The sequence below is a fragment of the Myripristis murdjan genome, chromosome 8 (assembly GCF_902150065.1).
Source record: "Myripristis murdjan chromosome 8, fMyrMur1.1, whole genome shotgun sequence".
NCBI lineage: Eukaryota > Metazoa > Chordata > Actinopteri > Holocentriformes > Holocentridae > Myripristis > Myripristis murdjan.
This window is the reverse complement of record NC_043987.1, coordinates 35,792,456-35,815,039: the sequence shown is the minus strand read 5'-3', so window position 1 is coordinate 35,815,039 and position 22,584 is coordinate 35,792,456. Positions and strand designations below refer to the sequence as shown.

The following is a 22,584-nucleotide window of genomic DNA, read 5'->3' as shown; positions in this document are numbered from 1 at the left end:
GTTCGCAGCTCCGTGACCTTCAGCAGCCCAGGACCACCCAGACGGGGGTGACAGGGTAAGAAACTTGTGTTCTGTGCTCAGCCAGAGGAGGAAAATCTCAGCAGGATACCCTCACCCAACACTTGAAGGATGACAGACGAATCCACGGATTTTATTAACATTATCATTAATTTCCTATCACTTAGAAAATAACAAAGTGGATAAAACAGCATCAAGAGTGATTATCATCATTAAAAATAATAGTGTTAAATACTGCAATGTGTGCAGGTTGGCAGTGTTATAAATGGTGTTTTTGCATGACACATTTATTCTGCCTCAGGCTGCTGGTGAGTTTACTAACTGCACATCAGAGTCACATGTTGATGAGAAGATCATAAACAAGGGGGGCATGCATAGGCGCAGTTTGACTTTTTGACTTGGGGGGGCAACAACATGGGCATTGAACTGTATACTGAAATGGTGCAATCTGGTGCAATGTGGGAGTGACAGACCATGTATCAACTGACACACGTTTATCCTGCTGATATAATAGGTTCACCACCAGCCCTAATTTTAAGACAGCCCCTCTTTTTCAAGACCCGTTTTTGGAAAAATAAATACATAAATTAAAAAAAGCCACCCGGCGGCAACAGGCGAGCCAGCCATGGCACCGGCCGGTGCCGCGCCCACCCGGTCAGGTCTGCCGGATCTGACAGGTGAGCGGCGCACACAGACTGCCATATATACTTTTCATCATAAATCAACTTTTGTTCATACGCGGCTGCAGCAGCACAACAGACAATGACACAGACAACATGGTTGATTATTGACTGCGCAATGCGGCCATTCGCCGGTAATCACGGCATGTGCATATGCATATGTACATGCATATGTTTACATATGCATGTACAATACATGTGTATTTGCTTAGACCTCCAATATTAGACGAGGGTGTTTTTTCAGGGCATTTTCAATGGAAAAAATATCGTCTTATATTCGGATAAATACGGTACATTAATATCAAATGCCATCTTACCTTGATTTCAACACCAAAGTCCATCAACATTGCTAAACCGAGTTTACAACGTTAGTGCCCTTGAACCTATGCAAGACAGAAGCGTGCCCCAAGCCAAACTGCGCGCATGGGGGCATGAGCGTCAGAATTTCAATGTTGACAGTGCAAATCAGAGATTCAACCTGCCAGGTGTTCCAATATGCTGATGACATGGTGTTATTGGTCTTAAGCAGACAGGAGACACAGTTCCTTGGTCTAAATATTTCCACCATATTGGTGAGCTCACTGAGAGCTGTGAAGACCCTTACTGCTGTCTGCCCCCTGCAGGCTGAGCTCTTATTGTGAAATACTGTCATGTGTTTTAACTTGTAAAGCTGAAGGCAACTTTCCCCACTTGTGAACAATAAAGATGATCTAATCCTAAAATGAAAAGGTCATCTACACCTTCCTTCCAAGGTGAAACAGTTCATGTAAAAAGAACAAAAACATCATGAAGACATAAATTCTTTGTGTGACGGTAGTTTAAGAGAGGCAGGCTGAGTCATGCTGTTCAGAGGAGATCCTGCAACCCCAGATCAGCTGAAAGGCACCTGTCCAACTTACAGAAGATGGTGATCATATGTGAACTGGCCTCTGATCTTTTTCTTATCATCATGTCGATCAGTTCTGTTGCTTTATCAGATCTTGATTTTATATCTTTTACTGCCTCCTCTTCTTCGGAGCTTATTGCGTCCACGGCCCGAAGTCGTAGCAGCAGAGAGTTCAGATTAGGTCCAGACACTCGTTCAATGAACTCGGTTCGAACAGCACGCAGCCTCTCATGAGCATCAGGAATAATGGCTGAAATTCAATGAGCAGACACAACAATAGAGACAATGAAGAAGAGATGAGAGGAGGCCCAGTATCATACCTGTCAACATTTAAGTAGTAAAATCCGGGAGATTTTTGTGGCGGGGGGGGGGGGGGGGGGGGGGGGGGGTATCGTTATAGTTCAAATACATTCATCATGTCTTCCATTTAACTAAAAAACATTTTTGTTCCTTTTAATCAGACATGGGGTGTTTATTAAATATATATATAAATATATATAAATATATATAAACCGACTTTTGTTTATCCGCGGTTGCAGCAGCACAACGGACAGCCACACAGACAACATGGTTGATTATTGATTGCGCAACACGGCCATTCGCCGGTAATCACACTGCGCACATTAAACAGTTTTGCAGAGGCAGGAGGAAAGTTGCATGATTTACGTCCGCGCACTGCGTGCGTGACCGTGCATGTGCTCGTGTATGCGCCCGTACCGCGCTGAAGCACACCCCCTCCAACCGTGCCAGAGCAGAGGAAGTTACTGTATTCAAGCACGGAACGGAGCGATCACACCAGACGGGGTATTATTATTATTTTTAATAAATGCAGGTTAAATACGGGAAATTTACGGGAAAATACTAATACGGGAGGGGGCCGGGAAAGGAGGGTAAAATACGGGAAAATCCCGGCCAAAACGGGATACTTGACAGGTATGCCCAGTATGGAGGCTGGTTATCTCTCCTGTCCGGTCCCACTCTCACAAAATTCCTCACAGTTTTTCAGAATCAACACAGTTATTGTGTGCCGCAAACAAATCACATCAACTGTTGATTTATTTCCACGTTTCCCTCCCTATAATTTGTGCTCCAGCCTCAGAAAACCTACTAAAAGCAGTGAGGAAGTCTAAATTGGTGACGTTTCCAATAAAATCACAGGAACGAAAGTGAATTTGTCCAAGAGAGGAAATGATCTTACCGGCTGTCATGTGTGATGCTGGAGTGGCTGTGGAGAGGAAACAATGTGCATTTAGATTAAAGTAATGACAACAACAACAACAACAACAACAACAACGACAATACTACTAAAAATGTATGTTCAGACAATATAAACTCCAAACTAAATGGCGAATTGATAATAAGCTGCTGTCTGATGAACTGTGAGACTCCTGCTGGTTTTGGTGTTGAGGAGCTGAGCCAGAGGACAGATTACTGTTCAGCGGTGTAATCCAAGTCTCTCACCTGTAAGCTGGACGTTGTCGCTCCACACCACGGGCTCCTGTGAGCCGAACAGCCAGACCGGCAGCCACTGAAACCAGGTGTGACCGCGTTTCAGCTCCAGATCCACGACTTTCACATTGACAGCGAGCTGCACTTTGAACGAAGCAGTGTAGTTATGGTATTCTTTAAAGTTCACGAATTTTGCATTCTGGAATTAAGAAAAGAGCAGAGGATTTTAAGAGGGGACTGCAGCTTTCTGGAAAATACAAGGACCACGGGGCCCACCTCGGCCCCAACACATATTTTTTACCTCTACCAATGTGTAAAGTGCAAGAGTCTTGTAAGTTTGAGCAACAGATCTGAAATCTGAGTGTTGAACTCAGACCGTCGTCTTGTGGGTGTTTTTTTTTTTTTTAAAAGATTTATAACGTCTTCTGGGTGATGTGATAATGTCGGCCTGTGGTGTTTGAACTGAGTTGGTAAAGGGTTTCTTCTGTGTCATGGATGAAAGGGAAGGCTTTTCTTCTCATAACAATAACACGACATGTATAGCGTATTATAGAACCATATGTATAGAACATTTGGGCTTATTGAATTTATATTAAGTTAGAGTCCTGCCCACAGCATGAAGTTTCTTTATTCTCTACTGAGACCTCCATCAGCTCCCAGAGGGTGGCTGCTAATGTTGCTGGGCTCCACATAAACTGTCTATAGTACATCATTAAACACTGGGATGGATATTTTTGATTAAGTTGTGAAGCTTTCAACATTCTGTTTGCAGCTTTATTAATTAATTATTAAAGGCAGTAGCGGCAATTTTATAATGAATATCAAAATAATATTAATTGTACTGAAATGGCGTTCATTCAGTCGCCATAGTAGGAAACCAAAACTGGCTGTCAGTGGTTAGCTTGGCCAAGGAGGGGCCAATTTTGAATGAGGTGTTTACAATCTGCAGTGACAAATTCTGTTCATTCTGCCTTTAAAGGCTTAAAATTAACATGAACCTCAACTTCATGTGACTGTTTCCAAAATACTGACACCTTTTCATTTGGACTGGCCAACTAACATGTAAATGTGAAATGAAACCTGACGCATGGCGGCTGTTGGGCTGGGAGCAGAGAACTGGCTTACCTCAGGAAGGACACGCCTGGCAGGATGTCCGGACAGTTTGTACATCTGATTTGGGATCAGCTCGCAGTCAGGGAGGGTTACAATATACCTTGTCTCCTTCCAACTCCTTTTCACCTGAAAATAATAATACCAAAATAATAATTTATACCAAAGAAAGCAATCAGGTGTTCTCTACAGATGGCCACTGGGGGCAGCAGAGGATCTGTGTAGGAACAACTCATCCTGGAGGAAGCAGACACAGAACTTCCCCCATCGTTCCAATTCCTCCCTGGCAGCCGAGGCCAATAAAAGGTGCCCTTATCACCTTTTTGGAGCCCAGAGGGTCTCCAACATTGTCACTCTTCACGCAGAGCTGGACTGGCATTCGTCAGTCACGGCCTGCGAGACATCTGTGAGTAAACATTCTCAACACTTCGGATTCCAGCTAGACATCAGCGTCAAGCTTCAGTAAGATTGCTAGCTGTGTTTAAAAGACCTTCTAACCAGATGGACGTGGATAACGCTTCCCAAGCCTCAGCAGGAGTGTTCAACCATCAGGCAAGGCCATCATGTGCCATCACCAAATTAACAACCTGGCATTCTTTGGTTAACAAAAACAACCAAAGATGTACATGCACACACTGCCTGTATATAGTTTTCTATTATTCTATATATGTATCATAGTTTGTAAATAGTAGTTGTAACTGTAATAAAGTGTCTAATACACATCAGTTGTTCAAGTATTTTATGAATGGAAATCTTGATACCCATTCAAGAAAGCCTACGCATACAGTGTACTTTATGCTTAGGCTACTAGTACTAAGGTAATGTTCCTGGTGTAAACTGCTTTCTTGCCTGATCACCAAGAGATGTAATTTTGATTGGTAATTATTACGGCTACCCTAAATTAAAACTGTCTTGGTGAACTAATAATCACTCTTATGGTGATTAATAATAGTTTTCAATAATTTCCATTTTTGCATTTTCAGTTACAGCACCACAGGAATGGAATACATAGATAGATAGATAGATAGATAGATAGATAGATAGACTTTATTGATCCCAAACTGAGAAATTCACACATTACAGCAGCATCATCAATGAAAAACATAAAATAAAATTTAAATTAAAATTAAAACTATATACAATAGAGACTAAATATACTATATTCACTAAAGACAATAAGAGCTAAGTATATACAATAAACTAACCTAAATATGAGATGTTTAAATGTTGAAATGTGAGATATACCGATGGCAATAATAAATATGAAAAATGAAATATACAGATAGTAGATGGTATGGCGCAGAGTAAGCTTGAAACCATGGAACCAGGAACCAAGTGGCAGAACCCAACGCCCTTAGCATTCCTTCACAAGGCAGCTGAAAATAAAGCCTCTGAATAATCAGCCGTGTGTTTGTTAGTTCTGCTCCTGCAGCATCTTCTCACCTGACTCGTCCTGCTGGCTGGTCTCCAGTTTGTGCTTCTGTCTCGTTCAGTGTGTTGCTGTCCATAAGGTCTATGGTGTGCTATTCTACGTGCTCCAGTGCCATATATGTGCTTTTATTGTAGGTGCATTTGCTCTGCTACAGCCTGTTACCGTGTGCACTCTGCTACAGTATATAATGAATGCTTTACTTACATGTACATTGTTTTGTCTGCCTGCCATTGTCTGCTGATTGGGTCTTTGATGTGTTACTGAATCTCAGCTTACTTATGTAGCTTTTAAACCAATAAAATGAATGAATACGAATATTATGCTGTTGTTATGTTATGAATTGAATGACAGAATGGGGTGATTGCATTGCACTTGAATATGCCAAACTGGTTATGTTGTCTGTGTTTGCCTATTGTCTGACCAGCGGGTTTCTCCATCTGTTGACAATGAGGCAATGATATCAGCACCACAGCTGTTCAGAGTTCAGCCCAGTTTTTCACACAATTCAGACTGAAACTGGGTACAATGGTTACACCATCCCTGCCTTCATTTCATCACTGTGGCCAACGAAGACACTCTGCATCTCAGGTGTGGACAGGCTGAACAGAGCAGGAAAGTCTGCTTTACCTCGCTGATGATGGCGTTCTTGGGCAGCAGCACGACGAACAGCGAGGCGTAGAGCTCCGGATCGTCCGACGGCTGGTGAAACAGCAGCACCATGCCATTGATGGGACCTTCGGACTCATTCTTCCTGCCCAGACCAAAGACAGAGAAGCCAGAGATGTTGATGGCCACGTACTGGTCTGTTACCGTCTGAGGCTGGATGAACCTGACCCCGTCCTTCGTCACGTGGACCACAAACAGCAACTCCTGCCCGCCATCTGCAACACACAGAAACTCAGCTTTTACAAACAGACTCAGTGTCCACTTCATCACATCCAAATGCACATTCTAATCTAATCCAGCTGTTGTGTCATACAGTTTCCTCTCCTGCTGCCTATAATGCTCAGCTTGTCTTGTTGTCACAGTAACAGAGGTGTTCATTCACTTCTATGTTTGGCATTGAGCTCATAGTTAGTGCTGCACTTTACTGACAGCTGTTTCCACTATTCTGTACAGTTAGACCCACAAGTATTTGGACAGTGACACAATATTCATAATTTTGCCCTTGTACACCACTACAGTGGATTTGAAATGGAGTCATCAAGATGTGAGTGAAGTGTAGACTTTCAGTTTTAATTTAAGGGGTTGAATTAAAATATGGCATTAACCATTTAGGAATTACAGCCAGTTTTATACACTATTCCCCCATTTTCAGTGGTGGAAGTGTGCGATAGCCACTGCTTTGGGTTGGATATGTTAATTCTTCTGCACGGCGACTTGACACCATGATTCTTTGGAGGGTGACATGATGGATCTTCTCATGCCTCTGTGTTGATAAACTGCATCTCCAGCATACAAGAACTGATGCCTACGTTGTTACCATAGTGACCCGTGCAGATATGTGGGTGATGTCTGGACACACAAATCCCATCTGATCACTTGCAAATAAAAGTGTGGACAGTCTGTCTTAAAGATCTGATTTGAGAAACAAATCCGAGCAGTCTGAACAAGGCATAATTATGTCCACCCAGCCGGGGACTTAACTAAAACCAGGTTGTTGACCACCTTGGCAAGCCCAGTATCCCCTCAAACCTGAGGTGGGGACGGGAACTGGAAAAAAAAATATGGGGACTTTGGGAAGCTGGAGCATTAATACCTGAACCCTACCCAGTTAGAAATACTCGCGCACTACCGATCCCCATTGCAGATCTGAGTAAGTATGGATTGCCTCATGACTTCTGGTGGAAACAAAAATTCAGCTGATGTCATGCCCCTTCCCACTGACACAGATGAGCATGATTGTTCAGCTTGCACTAAGGGACCATCTTTAGAGGTAGAGGTAAGATACGCAGTTTAGTAAAACAGATAAATAAAGTATATAAAAGTATCTATGCCCATGCTGTCTCTGTGCATGAGGATGACCTCATCCTGAAAATCTTCCCAGGAGATCTGGTGTATGTAAAACTGTTCAGAAGATGGAGAGATGGGCCATTTGAGGCAGTTCAAGACACTTTAATAGCAGTCAAAGTGAAAGGGTCCTCCACCTGGTGTCACCTCAACCACTCCGTCAATGAAAGAACCTTAGACTGGGAGAGATTCTCATCCCAATTCACAGTGCATCCAAAGTCACAGCTGCATGGATCCTGTATCACCAGCACTTTGGTAGTGACATCCGTCCAAGATACTAGAGGGCCTGACATGTGAAGCAACAGGCAGATGAGGAAGTGGCAAAATCCTAACATTCGCAGACACATCAACAGCAATTCCAATAGATAAATGGACTACAGACATAAATAATCTACCAAACGACATTGACTGGAAAAGCATATGCAATATATGCATTCTCTATCACATTCATCCATCCTGCGTCAGAGGCTGAGAAGGTCAGCCCAGACAGTCCCTTTCCACGGCCACATCCACCAGCTGGGGATCCCAAGGCATTCCCATTCCAGTCGGGATACATAATCCCCAAAATGTGACTTGGATTTGTCCGTGGTCTCCTCCCAGTTTGCCATGCCAGGAACACCTCCACAGGCAGGAGCACCTCCACAGGCAGGAGCACCTCCACAGGCAAGGACACCTCCACAGGCAAGGACACCTCCACAGGCAAGGACACCTCCACAGGCAGGAACACCTCCACAGGCAGGAGCACCTCCAGAGGCAGTAACACCTCCACATGCAGAAACACCCAACAGCCACTGGGAATGAGCTTGGCTTAGTGCTAAGAATGTGAACACAGTGGACCAAATAGCCGGCAGGAGCAAACTTGGTAGCCCATAGTCCTGTAGCGCCCGCCAAAGGACCCCAGGTGGACACGTTCGTAGGCCCTCTCCAATTCCACAAAGCACATGTGGACTGGTCTGTCAAACCTGGACACTCCAACACTGCGGTGCTCAGTCGGGGGCTAGCGAGTAACCCCACACCTGCCCACTGCCTCTCACACCAGGTAACTCTGGAAAAGTCCAGCTCCCATCAAAGAGTTTGATTCCAGGGCCAAGGCTGTGCACAGAGGTGAGTGTGACGATATCTAATCGGTATTGCTCCATCTCCAACACAAGCTACCCCCCACCCCCGAGAGGTGACATTCTATATTGCCAAAAGCCAGTTTCTGTACCTGGTCCAGTCTGCCAGGGTTCCTGCCCTAACCCACTTAACCTGTTCAGGCTGACCCCGGCTGGACCCCGTGGCAGGTCCGGCCACACGGTGCTCATGTGCAAGCCCTCCTGGTTCCGTCCAGATCTGACAGGTCAGAGGTCATGAGAAAGCCATCTGATATCCTCCACCTCAGCACCCCCTTGTGTCACATCATCACATTACTTTGTGATATTTTGTGCAAGATTACAACATTCTTATGAATTACCCTGAACACAAGATGAATTTGTAAATAACCCATACAAATATACATCATTTTTGCAATGTTTCTCACTTTGTGCACTTTTGTTTTGTCTTGTTTGTTTTGTCCTATTTGATGTCAAAGTATCACTTTAAGGTTGCATGATCTTGGATGTTTGTACAGCGGTTTGTCAGTTTGTTTGCTCACTCATTTGGCCCAGTTTGTCCCTTTGTTGCGTTACAGTGAAACAAAGCAAACCTAAAACAGTGTATCTTGTAATAGGCATGCAGCTCACAAACTTGGTCTAACAGGGGTGAATAAATTACACATTTTTTCTGTTTCACTTCATACTGACCAGAGAAGATCTGGCAGTGTGGCAGGTGGAGCCGGTGGAAACTTCCTCTCAGGCAGGTGAACTTGACCAGAGGTCCTGCCGGCCGCCAGCCTTTTGTGGCGAGGATGTTCCTTTCCCAGGGAACTATCTGATAGGTGACATCACCCTCGCCCTCCAACACCAAACCGGTGAGACTGCAGCGAAACGCTCCGGCGTGCGGACACCGCAGCCTGGAGATGCAGCATGAACAACAACAGTAACTGGAACAGCCTGTAGAGTTTTATGCAGTCAACAGTCAACATAGAGTCTCGCACACGCCTTATTTTTAGGCAGGGCTGATGAAAAACAAAAGGCAGCAGGAAAGCTTTTGCATTAAGAGTGTTTCAATTTACCACTTAAGGCTATAGTTAAACATTAAAAGATGGTACAAACACTTGTTATGACATATAAGCATTAGAGATGGAAGAGAAGCCTGTGTTACCGGTATATGTTGCCTTCCTCCTGGACTTCAGGTGTAATCTCAGTCTAGATAAATGAAGTGAAAGGCAAATAAAACACAAAATACATTCCCAAATTGCTGATTAGCAATTAATCAGAAGACCAGTTCAACTTCTCCTGTTACCAGTAATGAGTCTGTGTCCAGCTCTGCTCGGGGGTCACACCATGAAGCCTGGCCCTGCAGACCAACACCTGCAACATAACACATCACTTAGCCTGATGTTGTCTTTCACATGAAGTCTTAATGTGAGGACTTCTGTCCCAGTGTTTTATGAATACTATCTACAGTATTACCATTTAATGTATTTTGACAGCCGCCTGTCCGTAGGACCTGCTTTGTGTTTTCCCTTGTGTTGTCTTGTGGGTGTGTTTGTCTGTCTTTGCAGGTAATCAGTTGGGTGGGGATTGTATTTATGGTGATAGGGAGCACCTGGCCAGTCTCCCTTACAACCCCATAAATCCAGCAGTCTCACAGTCTCACTCCATTCACTCTCCCTCCTCTCCTGCTGACCAGACCGTCTGCCACTGGGTCCTGGGTTCTATTTATGTTTGGTTTGGCTACGGCCTTTTGTTTTTGAGTTTGCACCATCAACACCACACACACACATACACATGTATTCATCAGCAGACATACTGATCCTCCTACTTTACACACCTCATTTTACTATGTTTATCATTAGTTATATATTTTTGAAAATAAATTGTCCATTTGAGCATCCCAGTTCTGCCACTCTCCTCTTTTTTGTCACGGTCTATGAGCCGGATTGTGACAGTATATAAGACCAGTCACTGTACGTTCCCCAATGTCTTTTACACCAATAACTCATTTTCACGTTTTAGGTTTACATGATCCTCTCTGGGCTGAGAAAACTCTGCCAACCTTCATCTAATGAAACGCTTTTAACCCCACGCAAGAATGTCAACAATGAATTCTCCAAAAGCCGATGTTTTGGCAGATATCAAGTTTTCCCTGCACAAATATTGGCTTTGATCAGTCTACTCCAGACATGGAAAAAATAAGGCCTGCGGGCCAGATCCAGCACATGAGACAATTTAATACGGCCCTCAGACATGCATCATGATTTCTGTTGTCAAATTTATGTTTGTATAGAGAAACAAATTCTTTTTTTCACAAAGCTGCTGTGCACCAACAGTCCTGTAGATGGCAGTGTCAGATAGGGGTTGGGCTGAGTTTGACTTGGAAGCTCCTCCTGTATGCGCTGAGTGGGCGGAGCTCAGCTGGAGACACCACAGTCAAGTTTCACTGGCTCACAGAATCACAGAGACAGACTGAAGCATTGTGGGAAACTACAGGCACCATGCACAGTTCTCACTTATTTTTTATGTAAACTGAACTGATGAACATTTGCGTGTCAAACTAAGAGGGTCCACCTGAGAAAATGATGAAAGAATACGAAGAAACTGAGAGAGGACGACTCCACAGTTCCTACTGAGATGCAGCATCACACGCTGCTGATGAGATCTGAATATCTGGAAAAGCAATAATTAATAAAATGTTTAAAAACGGATTTTGAGAAGGAAAAGTGCTGTGATATAACTGAATGTGTTTTGAAATAAAAAGTATTGGTACAGAAACTTGGTTATAACTAATTTAAAACTTGGAATGCTCTCTATCTGGTCCCTCAACCAAAATGTCTGCCCACCCCTGATCTGATCCCAGGTAAGCAGGTAGTTCACCTGAGCCACGGTCCGGCCATGGCTGAGAACAAACAGCAGGAAGTGCAGCTGCACCATCTAAACAGCTGAGTGTTTGCTGCTTAGTGATGAGGAATCAAAGTAAATCCACACTTACACTTCCCCAGCCCGGGTTTCAGCCTGTGCTCTCCACCATGGTCCACCCTGGAGGAAGAAACAGAGTCAGCTCTGAACGGACTGAAGGACTGCTGACACCTTTTTTGTTACTAGAAAACAGCATAGCCTTGGTTTTGTCTGCATTTAGCACGAGTCTGAGGTGGAACAGCTGCGACAGAATAACATCAAATACCAGCTGCAGATGTAAGAATCCCAGGGCAGCAGTAACAATAAACAATACTGTCACCCGCATAAAGATGCTCAGATGGGTTTATATTTTGACCCACAGATGAATAGTGAAGAGAGTGGGTCCTAAAACTGAACCTTGTGGCACACCTTTGGTGACATAAAGACAGCTGGAAGAAAGACCACTAAGCTGCACACATTGCTTACAATTGGAGAAATAATTTGAGAACCAGCCAACAGCTTGGCCTGACAGGCCTAAATCTGACAGCCTCTGACATTAAATGTCATGGTCAATCATATGAAAAGCCTTTGACAAATCAATAAAAAGTGACTTACCAGACGATGTCACTCATATCCACCATTAAACATGAAACAATACACCTCAGGTATCTATAAGACGTTGTGTGTGTCTCTCTTTCATACCTGAGAATCTTCAGTCTCCAGGTTGGATCCTCCAGTCCAGCAGAGAGCAGCTTCACTCCTGAGTCTCCTGGATGATTGTAGCTCAGGTCCAGCTCTCTCAGATGGGAGGGGTTGGAGCTCAGAGCTGAGGCCAGAGCAGCACAGCCTTCCTGTGTGACCAGACAGCCTGACAGCCTGAACATCAACAGCACATTTTCTCATTAGTGCACTGTTCAGAAATTAATCAGGGTAACTCATATACCGGCAAAAACTGTAACCATCACTAACAGAAACAGCCGACCACATGACTTTCTTTGTTTTTCTTTGTCTTTCTTTATTTTCATTCAGTCCAGTTGGACGGTTCTCCACTGAACCTGTGACAGAATCTAAGAAGTAATTTCTGGTATTTTCAGCTCTCAAAAAAAGGGAACAAGCAAAGGAAACTGGTTTGAGAATCACATGACTAGAACAGGAAGGCACCATTTGGCCCAAAAAGTTAATCAGTCCTTTCTTTGTCAATAACCGGCCTGCCCACCAACTTTTGAGCAAACCCATCTGAAATATTTTACAGTGATCCTGCCAACAGAACCTCTACAGGAGGTTTCACCACCTTGATGGAGGTAAAACTACCCTGGTTAGCAGAGTGTTCAGTAACATGAAGCTACATGTAAGTTGGGACTGAACTGGTCATGTGTTGATCACGTTGAGGAATCCTGACCTGAGAGCCTCCAGTCTGCAGTGTGGACTCTCCAGTCCAGCAGAGAGCAGCTTCACTCCTGAATCCTGCAGATCGTTGTGACTCAGGTCCAGCTCTCTCAGACTAGAGGACTGGGAGCTGAGAACTGAGGCCAGAGCTGCACAGCTTCTCTCTGACAGATTACAGCCACTCAGTCTGAAGAGGACATAAAAAGATCTGTTAAATATTTCTTAAATCTGGGACTTGAGAACTGAAAACAACTCCTTGCGACAATTTGTTGTGGGCTTGTTGTTATCAAACCTTACAAAGCAAAAACATTTTTCTCTACATTTTAGAAATGTATGAGAGATATTTCAGACATTCAACTCAGGGAGGAACAGGACAGAGTTACATGTTTTTTACTCAAGTCCACTTGGGCAGGATGCATTTTATGTTTCAGATATGTGGTCTATGTTTTAACCCTGACCACCGATTTAATTTATTAACAGTAACCAAAACATTAACAAGAGGTATTTAAATCAGTTGTTGATTTTGAGAGTTATGTCATGGCTGGGTGTATGACTGTAGATACTGCTTGAAGGTTTTCAGATTTGACCCTTGAATCCTGACCTGAGAGCCTCCAGTCTGCAGTGTGGACTCTCCAGCCCAGCAGAGAGACACTTCACTCCTGAATCCTGCAGATCGTTGTGACTCAGGTCCAGCTCTCTCAGACTAGAGGACTGGGAGCTGAGAACTGAGGCCAGAGCTTCACAGCTTCTCTCTGACAGATTACAGCCACTCAGCCTGAAGAGGAATAAAACAGGAACACCATAACACTGAAGATATTTTTCGCTTGTGTAGAAAACATCATGCTATGCGTTTAATATGTCCAGTTTTCTATGAACTTACACAGATTTCTTGGAGGCTTTGACCTCTGGTAGCAGCCTCAGAAGAGCCTCCTCTGAAGCAGAGTATTTCTTCAAGTCAAACACCTCCAGATCTTCTTCTGATGACAGTAAGATGAAGACCAAAGCTGACCACTGAGCAGGGGAGAGACTGGCTGTGGAGAGACGTCCTGATCTCAGGTACTGTTGGATCTCCTCCACTAGAGAATGGTCATTCAGCTCATTCAGACAGTGGAACAGGTTGATGCTTCTCTCTGGAGAGGGATTGTCCTTGATCTTCTTCTTAATGTACTTGAATGTTACCTGATTAGTCTGTGTGCTACTTCCTGTCTGTGTCATCAGGCCTCGTAGGAGAGTCTGATTGGTTGGCAGTGAAAGACCCAGGAGGAAGCGCAGGAACAAGTCCAGGTGTCCATTTGGACTCTGTAAGGCCTTGTCCACAGCACTCTGGAGGAGGAGTTTTAGTTTAAATTTCTTTTTGAATCGTGCAGACCACCATGAGGCTGATTTTTGTGTCAGCAGATTGACTCCAGAGTTGATGAATGACAGAAAGACATGAACAGCAGCCAGAAACTCCTGAAGGCTCAGATGGACGAAGCAGAAAATCTTGTCCTGGTACAGCCCACGCTCCTCTTTAAAGATCTGTGTGAACACTCCTGAGTACACTGAGGCTGCTCTGATATCAATGCCACACTCTGCCAGGTCTGCTTCATAGAAGGTCAGGTTGCCTTTCTCCAGCTGCTCAAAAGCCAGTTTTCCCAGAGACAGGATCATCTTCCTGGTCTTTCTAGTCCAGACTGCATCTGTCTCAGCTCTCCCATGATATTTGACGTGCTGCACTTTGGACTGAACCACCAGGAAGTGGATGTACATCTCAGTCAGGGTCTTGGGCAGGTCTCCTCCCTCACTGGTTTTCAACACGTCCTCCAGAACTGTAGCAGTGATCCAGCAGAAGACTGGGATGTGGCACATGATGTGGAGGCTTCGTGATGTCTTGATGTGGGAGATGATTCTGCTGGCCTGCTCCTCATCTCTGAATCTCTTCCTGAAGTATTCCTCCTTCTGCGGGTCAGTGAAGCCTCTTACCTCCGTCACCATGCCAACGCACTCAGGAGGGATCTGATTGGCCGCTGCGGGTCGTGTGGTTATCCAGAGGTGAGCAGAGGGAAGCAGGTTCCCCTTGATGAGGTTTGTCAGCAGAACGTCCACTGAGGTGGACTCTGTAACATCAGTCAGGATCTGGTTGTTGTTGAAGTCCAGAGGAAGTCGACACTCATCCAGACCGTCAAAGATCAACACAACCTGGAACTGCTCAAACCTGCTGATTCCTGCTTCTTTGGTCTCAGTGAAGAAGTGATGAACAAGTTCCACCAAGCTGAACTTTCTCCCTCTCAGCAGATTCAGCTCTCTGAAAGTGAATGGAAATGTGAAGTGGACATGCTGGTTGGCTTTGTGTTCAGCCCAGTCCAGAGTGAACTTCTGTGTTAAGACTGTTTTCCCAATGCCAGCCACTCCCTTTGTCATCACTATTCTGATTGGTCGATCTCTTCCAGGTAAAGGTTTAAAGATGTCTTCACATGTGATTGTTGTTTCTGGAGTGGCTGGTTTCCTGGATGTTGTTTCAATCCATCTGACCTCATGTTCCTCATTGAGCTCTCCACTCCCTCCATCAGTGATGTACAGCTCTGTGTAGATCTCATTCAGAGGTGTTGACTCTCCTGCTCCTGTCATTCCCTCAAAAAAACCCTGAAACCTCATCTTCAGCTTCAATTTGAGTTTACGCTGGCAGTTGGCAAGAATCTCTGAAAGAATAATTAAGAGACTGCATTAGATAACAGTCATAGTAAACATGACAATTAAATGACTAGTAAATGACATGTCATAGTAAATGTGAGCAATGCAAACATTTCTTGGTAAATGAACATAATTGCAACTCCATGGAATCTACTCAGCTCATTAGTGGTTAGCGGACTAACAGGTCCTGACTGGATGGTGATTGTAAATGGACTATATTACTATTGTGCTTTTCTAGTCTACCAACCACTCAAAGCACTTTACAGTGTTTGCCATCAGTGTGTTAATGGATGAATGGAGGCAGTGGCTCCCACTCAAGGTGCCAAGCTGCCCAGCAGTGTTTAGTATAATGAATATGGTAACTGTTGTAGAGTCGTTTTACATTGTGCTTACAAGCCAAAAAACTTTCTGAGTTTTTGCCTTATGCTCGTAGGAAGAAGTTCTGCCATCAGCTGAACGACGCTCATTTCGATTAATCAGTACTGGTGATGTATCTGTATCTGTTGGGAAGGTCCTGAACCTGCTGCAGGAGCTCTGATCTACCTCACCCTGTACCTCCAACTAGAGGTCAGATTAAGAACTTCTTCACTGAAAGATCAATAACGTCTCTTGAAGTTCAAGAAACATTCCAATTTTTTTGTTTTCCACACAACTGCAAACCATAAAATTCATCCGCACAGATCCTGAAAAGGCAGCGTGTCTCTACACATTATTTACTGTCCAGATGCAGGCAAACAAAAGTAAACTTACACTATGATACACCTTCCAATCTATGTAAACTGTAGGTATGAAGTACACAATCACACGATGTGCAATTTGGCATTTTCAGATGTCCCTGCTTGTAACAATCCAAAAATTTACCTTTGGGATTTAAGCTGGCGTATGCCAACCGCTGAACAAGATCACTCCTGTTCATTTGAATCAAAACCCTCTTGGTGACCTCCACGGAGTCTGAGCCGTAGATCCGGACCATCTCTTCCACTGTGTCCAGCCTGTCTGCCTTCTCCAGTCGGCTCTTTGGGATTGCTGGGAAGTCTTCCAGGATGTCAGGCTGGTTCAGGAACCACTTGAACTTTTTTAGATCTTCCTCTGTCAAATCCTCCAAAATGTAAAGGAGCTGCTCTCTCGGTGTCACCATCGTTGATTCCTCAAAAAACAGAAGAAATCCTCCATTCAAACAACAGCAGCACAATTTCCTTGCAGGAATAAATGAAGATTCTTATCATTACCAGCAGCATTACAGGTGTAACTACCTGTAGTGGAGAAGGCAGAGGGCAGAGGGGTCTTCTCGCCCACAAACAATAACAAACAGTTACAATTTTCAAGCTACATCATTTATATTGTTCAATCCTCACATTCTCCCTTTTTTAGGGGCCCAAGGATTTTCAAAGGGGCATTGCTTCTGCCTTTGCAGCATTCACTGACTGTCTGCAGGACAAGGCTTTCAGGTTTTAAAATGTGAACATCTCCTATCCTGTCGACCCCACCCTGTCCTACCAGCCCCATGTCAACCAGGTTACCAAAAGCGCCTTCTTTCATCACTGCAACATTGCCCGCCTGCATCCCAACCTGTCCCACACTGCTGCAGAGACACTCATTCATGCATTCATCACATCCAGACACAACTACTGCAATAGTCTCCTATATGGTGTACAATGGTGTACAATCAAAACTCTGCTACTCATTAACTAGTTTTATCCTATTAAAGTTGTTTTCTTTTTTTTCTCTGTAAGCAACTTTGTGTATCCTGAAAACCGCTATACAAATGTCATGTATCATTATTATTATTATTATTATCATTATTATTATGTATGAATGTGCATTTCAGTACATTTACATGTGTTTATACCTTAATGTTCACTCACTTCAAAACTAAATAAAATTATCTAACACATGGTTATCTAAGTAACACATGGTTAGAGACACACGGTTAGCCAGTGCAGAACAGTCACTGTGCTTAATGGTAATGAAGATCTGAGGATCATCAGCATAACCATGGAAGCTGATGATACACCTACAAACAACTTAAGACAGAAACACGATTATTGTGGGTTTTAGGGTGTGAGTATGTGTGAGGGGAGACAGAGGAGCAGTCAACTGATAAACACAATAAACACACACTGTACAGAACCCACAGAGAAAAACTCAATGTTCTATGTTCTCTGCAAAATGCTTAGTAAGTTTACATCAACGTTACGACTAGGCATGGGCGAGGTTAACCAGGTGCCCGACTATCCGAGGGAAGAATTTGCAACTCGGTTACAAATTACTACTCGGTTATCCGCGGCATACAAAAGTGCCCAGTCCAGCTTAGGATCAAAATACATAATCATGTCATGGTTCGGGTATTCTTGATGTTAAACATTTTTGGATCAAACAATATGGTTTTCCATTTTGTAAACGCATATTTTTATCAAGCCTCGAACTTTTCAAGTCAATGGAGTTAGCCCTGCCTATAGTCTAGAGCTAAGAAGTTTAGTTTAGTTTAGTTTTTATTTTTCTCAAAGAGTGTCATGTGCCATTAATGGTGCCCAGCCCTATAGGCTTACAAGACACTGCAAACAAGAAAGAAAAGGGAAAAAAGATAGTTACAAAGTCAAGAAAACAAGATGGCAAAACAAAACAAGTTGCATTAAATGTAAAGGCACACTACCTCACAACATTACTTACTTAGCGAGTGGGAACACTTCTTTGGTAAAGAAATATGACAACATAGATTCATCAGAGAGTAGATCACAGCCAGAAAACTTGCAAAAGAGATTGAGTCTAAGAGCGTGGTACAATGGACAATAAAACAGAAAATGCATTTCATTTTCAACCTCATGTAGGTCACATAAGCAACATTTTCTCTCTTCCGGGATAGAGTGGAAGCGACCTGTTTCCAGAGCCAGGGGCAAAATGCCACACCTAAGCTGGGCACAGACAGACCGCTGGTTAGTGGTCAGGTTAAGAGGCCACTCACACTGGCAAGTTTGATCCGCGCCCAAGCACGATTGCCCTTAAAATCCGGATTCTTTGACCAGTGTGATCGCTCCATATCGTGCTTGAATACAGTAACTTCCCCCGCTCTGGCACGGTTGGAGGGGGTGTGCTTCAGCACGGTACGGGCGCGTACACGAGCACATGCACGGTCACACACGCAGTGCGCGGACGTAATTCATGCAACTTTCTTCCTGCCTCTGCAAAATTGTCTAATGTGCGCAGCTTGATTACCGGCGAATGGCCGCGTTGCGCAACCAATAATCAACCATGTTGTCTGTGTCATTGTCTGTTGTGCTGCTGCAACCGCGTATAAACAAAAGTCGGTTTATAATGAAAGTACAGCAGGCTGTGTGCCGAGATCCGGCAGACCTGGCACTGGCTGGCACCGCGTCGCACCGGCCGGCACTGGCCGGCACCGGCCGCGGCACCGCGCGGTGTGCAGCCACCCGGTCAGGTCTGGTCTGCCGGATCTGCCAGGTGCCGCTCCGGCTGTCAGTTGGACCTTTCTGAAGAAGGAGGAAGTTACCTCCGAAACTGTCAAGGTAAATAAACATCCCATGTCTGATTAAAAGGACCAAAAACGTTTTTTAGTTAAAAGGAAGACATGATGTATTTGAACTACATTGATTTATAATGACGTCGGGCCATGCCTGTTGTCGTATTTCAACATGATGACGTGCACACCGGGGGCAATCGTGCTTGGGCGCGTTTGGGCTTTAGGTAATGTGAGCACATGCCAGCTTGGGACTGGGGGGGATTGGGGGGATTTTGGCTTTAGCACGATACGGGCCCAAACTTGCCAATGTGAGTGGGCCCTGAGAGACGCAACGCCACACTCACATATACGCATAACAAATAAGCATTTATACATGTTTATTTTATTTACTCGGACATGGATAAAACATGAAAGCAGTCTACCACCAAGATAACAGTGACTGTGAAAAAAGTTTTCTCCTCGATTAAACAGGGGTATATTGATGCGCTGCATAGGCCCAGGCGAGGTTAGTCGGTTATAAAATTAATTGAAATACGCATCCCTAGTTACAACTAATAGAAAACACATCTGCCACCCCCGTCAGGGAACTCCCCACAAGGGGCCAGCTGATGGCTGCTCTCCGATGGCTGCAAATTTGTTGATGCACTGCCGTCACCACGGTAACAGTCAGGGAAACGTCAGAGGGTGGTGGGATACCCGACTATTGGGGGAATGCATACGGGGAGTAAACACATGCACATTCACAACTGATTTGAAAGTGAGAATTTTTTTTTTTTAAATCTGCCTCCACTTACTTCTGTTCCTTCCAGCTGTGTCTCCTCTTCCTCTTCTTGTTGCTGCAGCCCAGGACAAACCCAAACTGCATCCTTCAGAGGAAGCTGAATGAAAGCTGGAAAGCCTGTTAGTCCACAGTTGAGGACCCCAAACCCCGGGTACAGAGGTTCAGTGAAGGTGGATTTGAAGGTGTGGAGGTGGATCAGTGTGTCAGAGGAGACGCTGTAGAAGGACAGAGAGCCAGCAGGCCAGTCCAGATACACGGCCACTCTGTTGGAGGCAGGGGGCCAGACAGAAATGACAGCTGGTATGTTGTTGTGCCTGGCACAGAAACTTTCGTCATAGCAGATCAGAACCCAGGACATGTCGTTCCCGCCGAGCCTGCAGTCAGCACCGCCTCCTCTCCTGCTGATTCCTCTGTAAGTCACTCCAATATGAAACCATCCCCTCCACTCGACCTCCCAGTAGCAGCGACCAGTCAGACCATCACTACACAGGATCTGTTCCCAGTCCTCAAACCTCTCTGGGTGATCAGGATATGGCTGCTCTTCTCTCACTGCTGCCACCTTCCTGTTGTCCTCAGACAGGACGAGGTGTCTGTTTGCTGTGTTTGTGTCCAGTGTGAGTTCACAGGAATCTGATGGAGAGAACAAGACACAATAATAACAATACATTTTATTTTTTTTTAATAACTTGTCATACAGAAAATACTACAACGGTATAATACGGCCACTGTAGGGGAAAAAATTATTAAACCAGGAGGGCTGCATTCAGAGAAAAAAACTCAGAAATTCTGAGTTTAAAGTGGTGGCGGTGTGGTTACTTGGCCAAAAAAAAAAAAAGAGTGAAAGTGAAAAAAAGTAAAATACAATCACAAAATGCAGCACAAAGTGCTTCACACAAAATATTAAAAATGCCCATAGGACCTCACAGTGAGGTTAAAAATAAATAAAACTATGCTAAAATGGAATGGAGAAATGAATTTAACAAGGAAGAAATGAAAGGATAAGAGAGCAAAAACAAAGTCATAACTATCATAAACATGAATAGATATAGAAGTACAGGAGGTAATGATAAGAGTGGAATCTTAAGATAAAAGCTATAAAATTACATTAAACATTAACATTAAAAGACCAAGAGTTATGGTAGAAGCAAAAAGTAATTGTTCATAGGGCAGGGAGATGATATGTTCTCTTCTTGTTCTTGTTAGTACTGGAGCTGCTGCGTGTTGGCAAAAGTTGAAGTTTGCTAACTGATGTCTTTGGCAGGCCAGTGAGCATGGAGATAATAATAATAGTAATCCAGTCATGACAAGATGAAGGCATGGCTCACTTTTGTTGCATCCTGAGTTGACAGATAAGGTCTAACTCCAGATATTTTTAAGATAGTGTGTTTTAAGAAGTGTGCAGTTTTTGAAATATTGTCAATGTGTTTTTTTTTTTTGTTTTTTTTTTTTTACAACTCAGGTCTGAGCCAAGAGTGACTCCCAGACTTTTAACTGCTGGCATGAAATAGCTACTTAACATGAACAACATTAGTGTAACTAATATATTTGATTTTTTTTTTCATGGATAGATTATCAACTATGATCCAAGGTGCGAGACTCATAGATCTGCACATACTTAACAAGTGGAAGGTGTGTAGGTTATATCAAAGCTGTTTAAAGGCATGAAGGGATATTTTTGCACTGAAAAAAACTTGAAAAAAAAAACTGAAAAAAACTTGAAAAAAACTTGTTAAATCAACGCCTGGAAGTGTTCTTTACATGTTACAGACAATGGATCGATAGCTATGGCAAAGCGTAGGGGGGGACGTTGAACAACCTTGGCATATCCCCCATGTTATAGGGATCCATTTATAACCTTTCTAATAAGAGGGTCACACTCAGAAATAAATGATGCAGTAGATTTACTCGATCATGTGCCTGACATTACACAAAACCTTTTCAGCCATCCAGACTCAGAGTTCTTAATGAAAATACATGCAGCTATGGTAGCACACCAGTTGGTCTGAATGCAGTAGCAATCCTACAGATAGAATTAACCTTTTCTACAGCAGGTAGCAGTGTATTACATGGAGAACAAACTATGATGTGGCTCCTAAACTCATCAACCTTTTTATTTCTGACAGGAGGACCATTCGTAGGTTGTAGTGTGTAGTATGTAGTTGTGTAGTGTTGTGTAGTTTTGTAATTTCTATGAAAATAATAAAAATATATTATTGGTCTATTAGCTGAAGGCCCCCTTTTTGCAAATGAATATAAGGAGCTTAGTTTGGCTCTTTTAACATTTAGAAAATTATTTATGTTATTTTTTATGTTGCGTGAAAACACTGAACATGTGCAGTGAGTTTTGTAAAAGTATGAAGGACTTAGAAAATTGTGTTAAATGTTTTCATAGTGTGAACCTAAATGAAGAATGTCTTCATATCCATCCATCCACAGTATCTTTTCAGCAGGGATCAACAAAAAGAGGCAGCTTAAAACAAACAGAAGAATCTGCAGCTACACAACCAAAACAGCTGAGTGTTTGCTGCTTAGTGTTGATTAGTCAAACTAAATCCACACTTACACTTGCTCAGACCTGGCTTCAACCACTGCTCTCCACCATGGTCCACCCTGGAGGAAGAAACAGAATCAGAGCAGCAGATTATCTTCAAGGATGGACACATGAGCAGTAAATAGCCTTCCCTATGAGTGACTTACCAGACGACAT

General features: G+C 43.7%; 1 protein-coding gene across 1 annotated transcript in view; it reads right to left on the bottom strand.

Annotated features, from left to right (window-relative positions):
• Positions 1 to 1,544: 1,544 nt before the first annotated feature.
• Positions 1,545 to 22,584, bottom strand: part of LOC115363732 (uncharacterized) — a 40,433-nt gene continuing 19,393 nt past the window's right edge. Inside the window, exons 6-21 of the mRNA XM_030058001.1 lie at positions 22,441 to 22,487; positions 19,891 to 20,507; positions 16,480 to 16,765; positions 13,829 to 15,626; positions 13,550 to 13,723; positions 12,962 to 13,135; positions 12,265 to 12,438; positions 11,657 to 11,703; positions 9,968 to 10,035; positions 9,827 to 9,870; positions 9,367 to 9,575; positions 6,203 to 6,456; positions 4,159 to 4,272; positions 3,046 to 3,232; positions 2,783 to 2,809; positions 1,545 to 1,834 (exon numbers count right to left, since the gene is read on the bottom strand). Coding sequence (XP_029913861.1) covers positions 1,545 to 1,834; positions 2,783 to 2,809; positions 3,046 to 3,232; positions 4,159 to 4,272; positions 6,203 to 6,456; positions 9,367 to 9,575; positions 9,827 to 9,870; positions 9,968 to 10,035; positions 11,657 to 11,703; positions 12,265 to 12,438; positions 12,962 to 13,135; positions 13,550 to 13,723; positions 13,829 to 15,626; positions 16,480 to 16,765; positions 19,891 to 20,507; positions 22,441 to 22,487 — 4,510 coding nt within the window. The remainder of the gene's footprint in view (positions 1,835 to 2,782; positions 2,810 to 3,045; positions 3,233 to 4,158; positions 4,273 to 6,202; positions 6,457 to 9,366; positions 9,576 to 9,826; positions 9,871 to 9,967; positions 10,036 to 11,656; positions 11,704 to 12,264; positions 12,439 to 12,961; positions 13,136 to 13,549; positions 13,724 to 13,828; positions 15,627 to 16,479; positions 16,766 to 19,890; positions 20,508 to 22,440; positions 22,488 to 22,584) is intronic.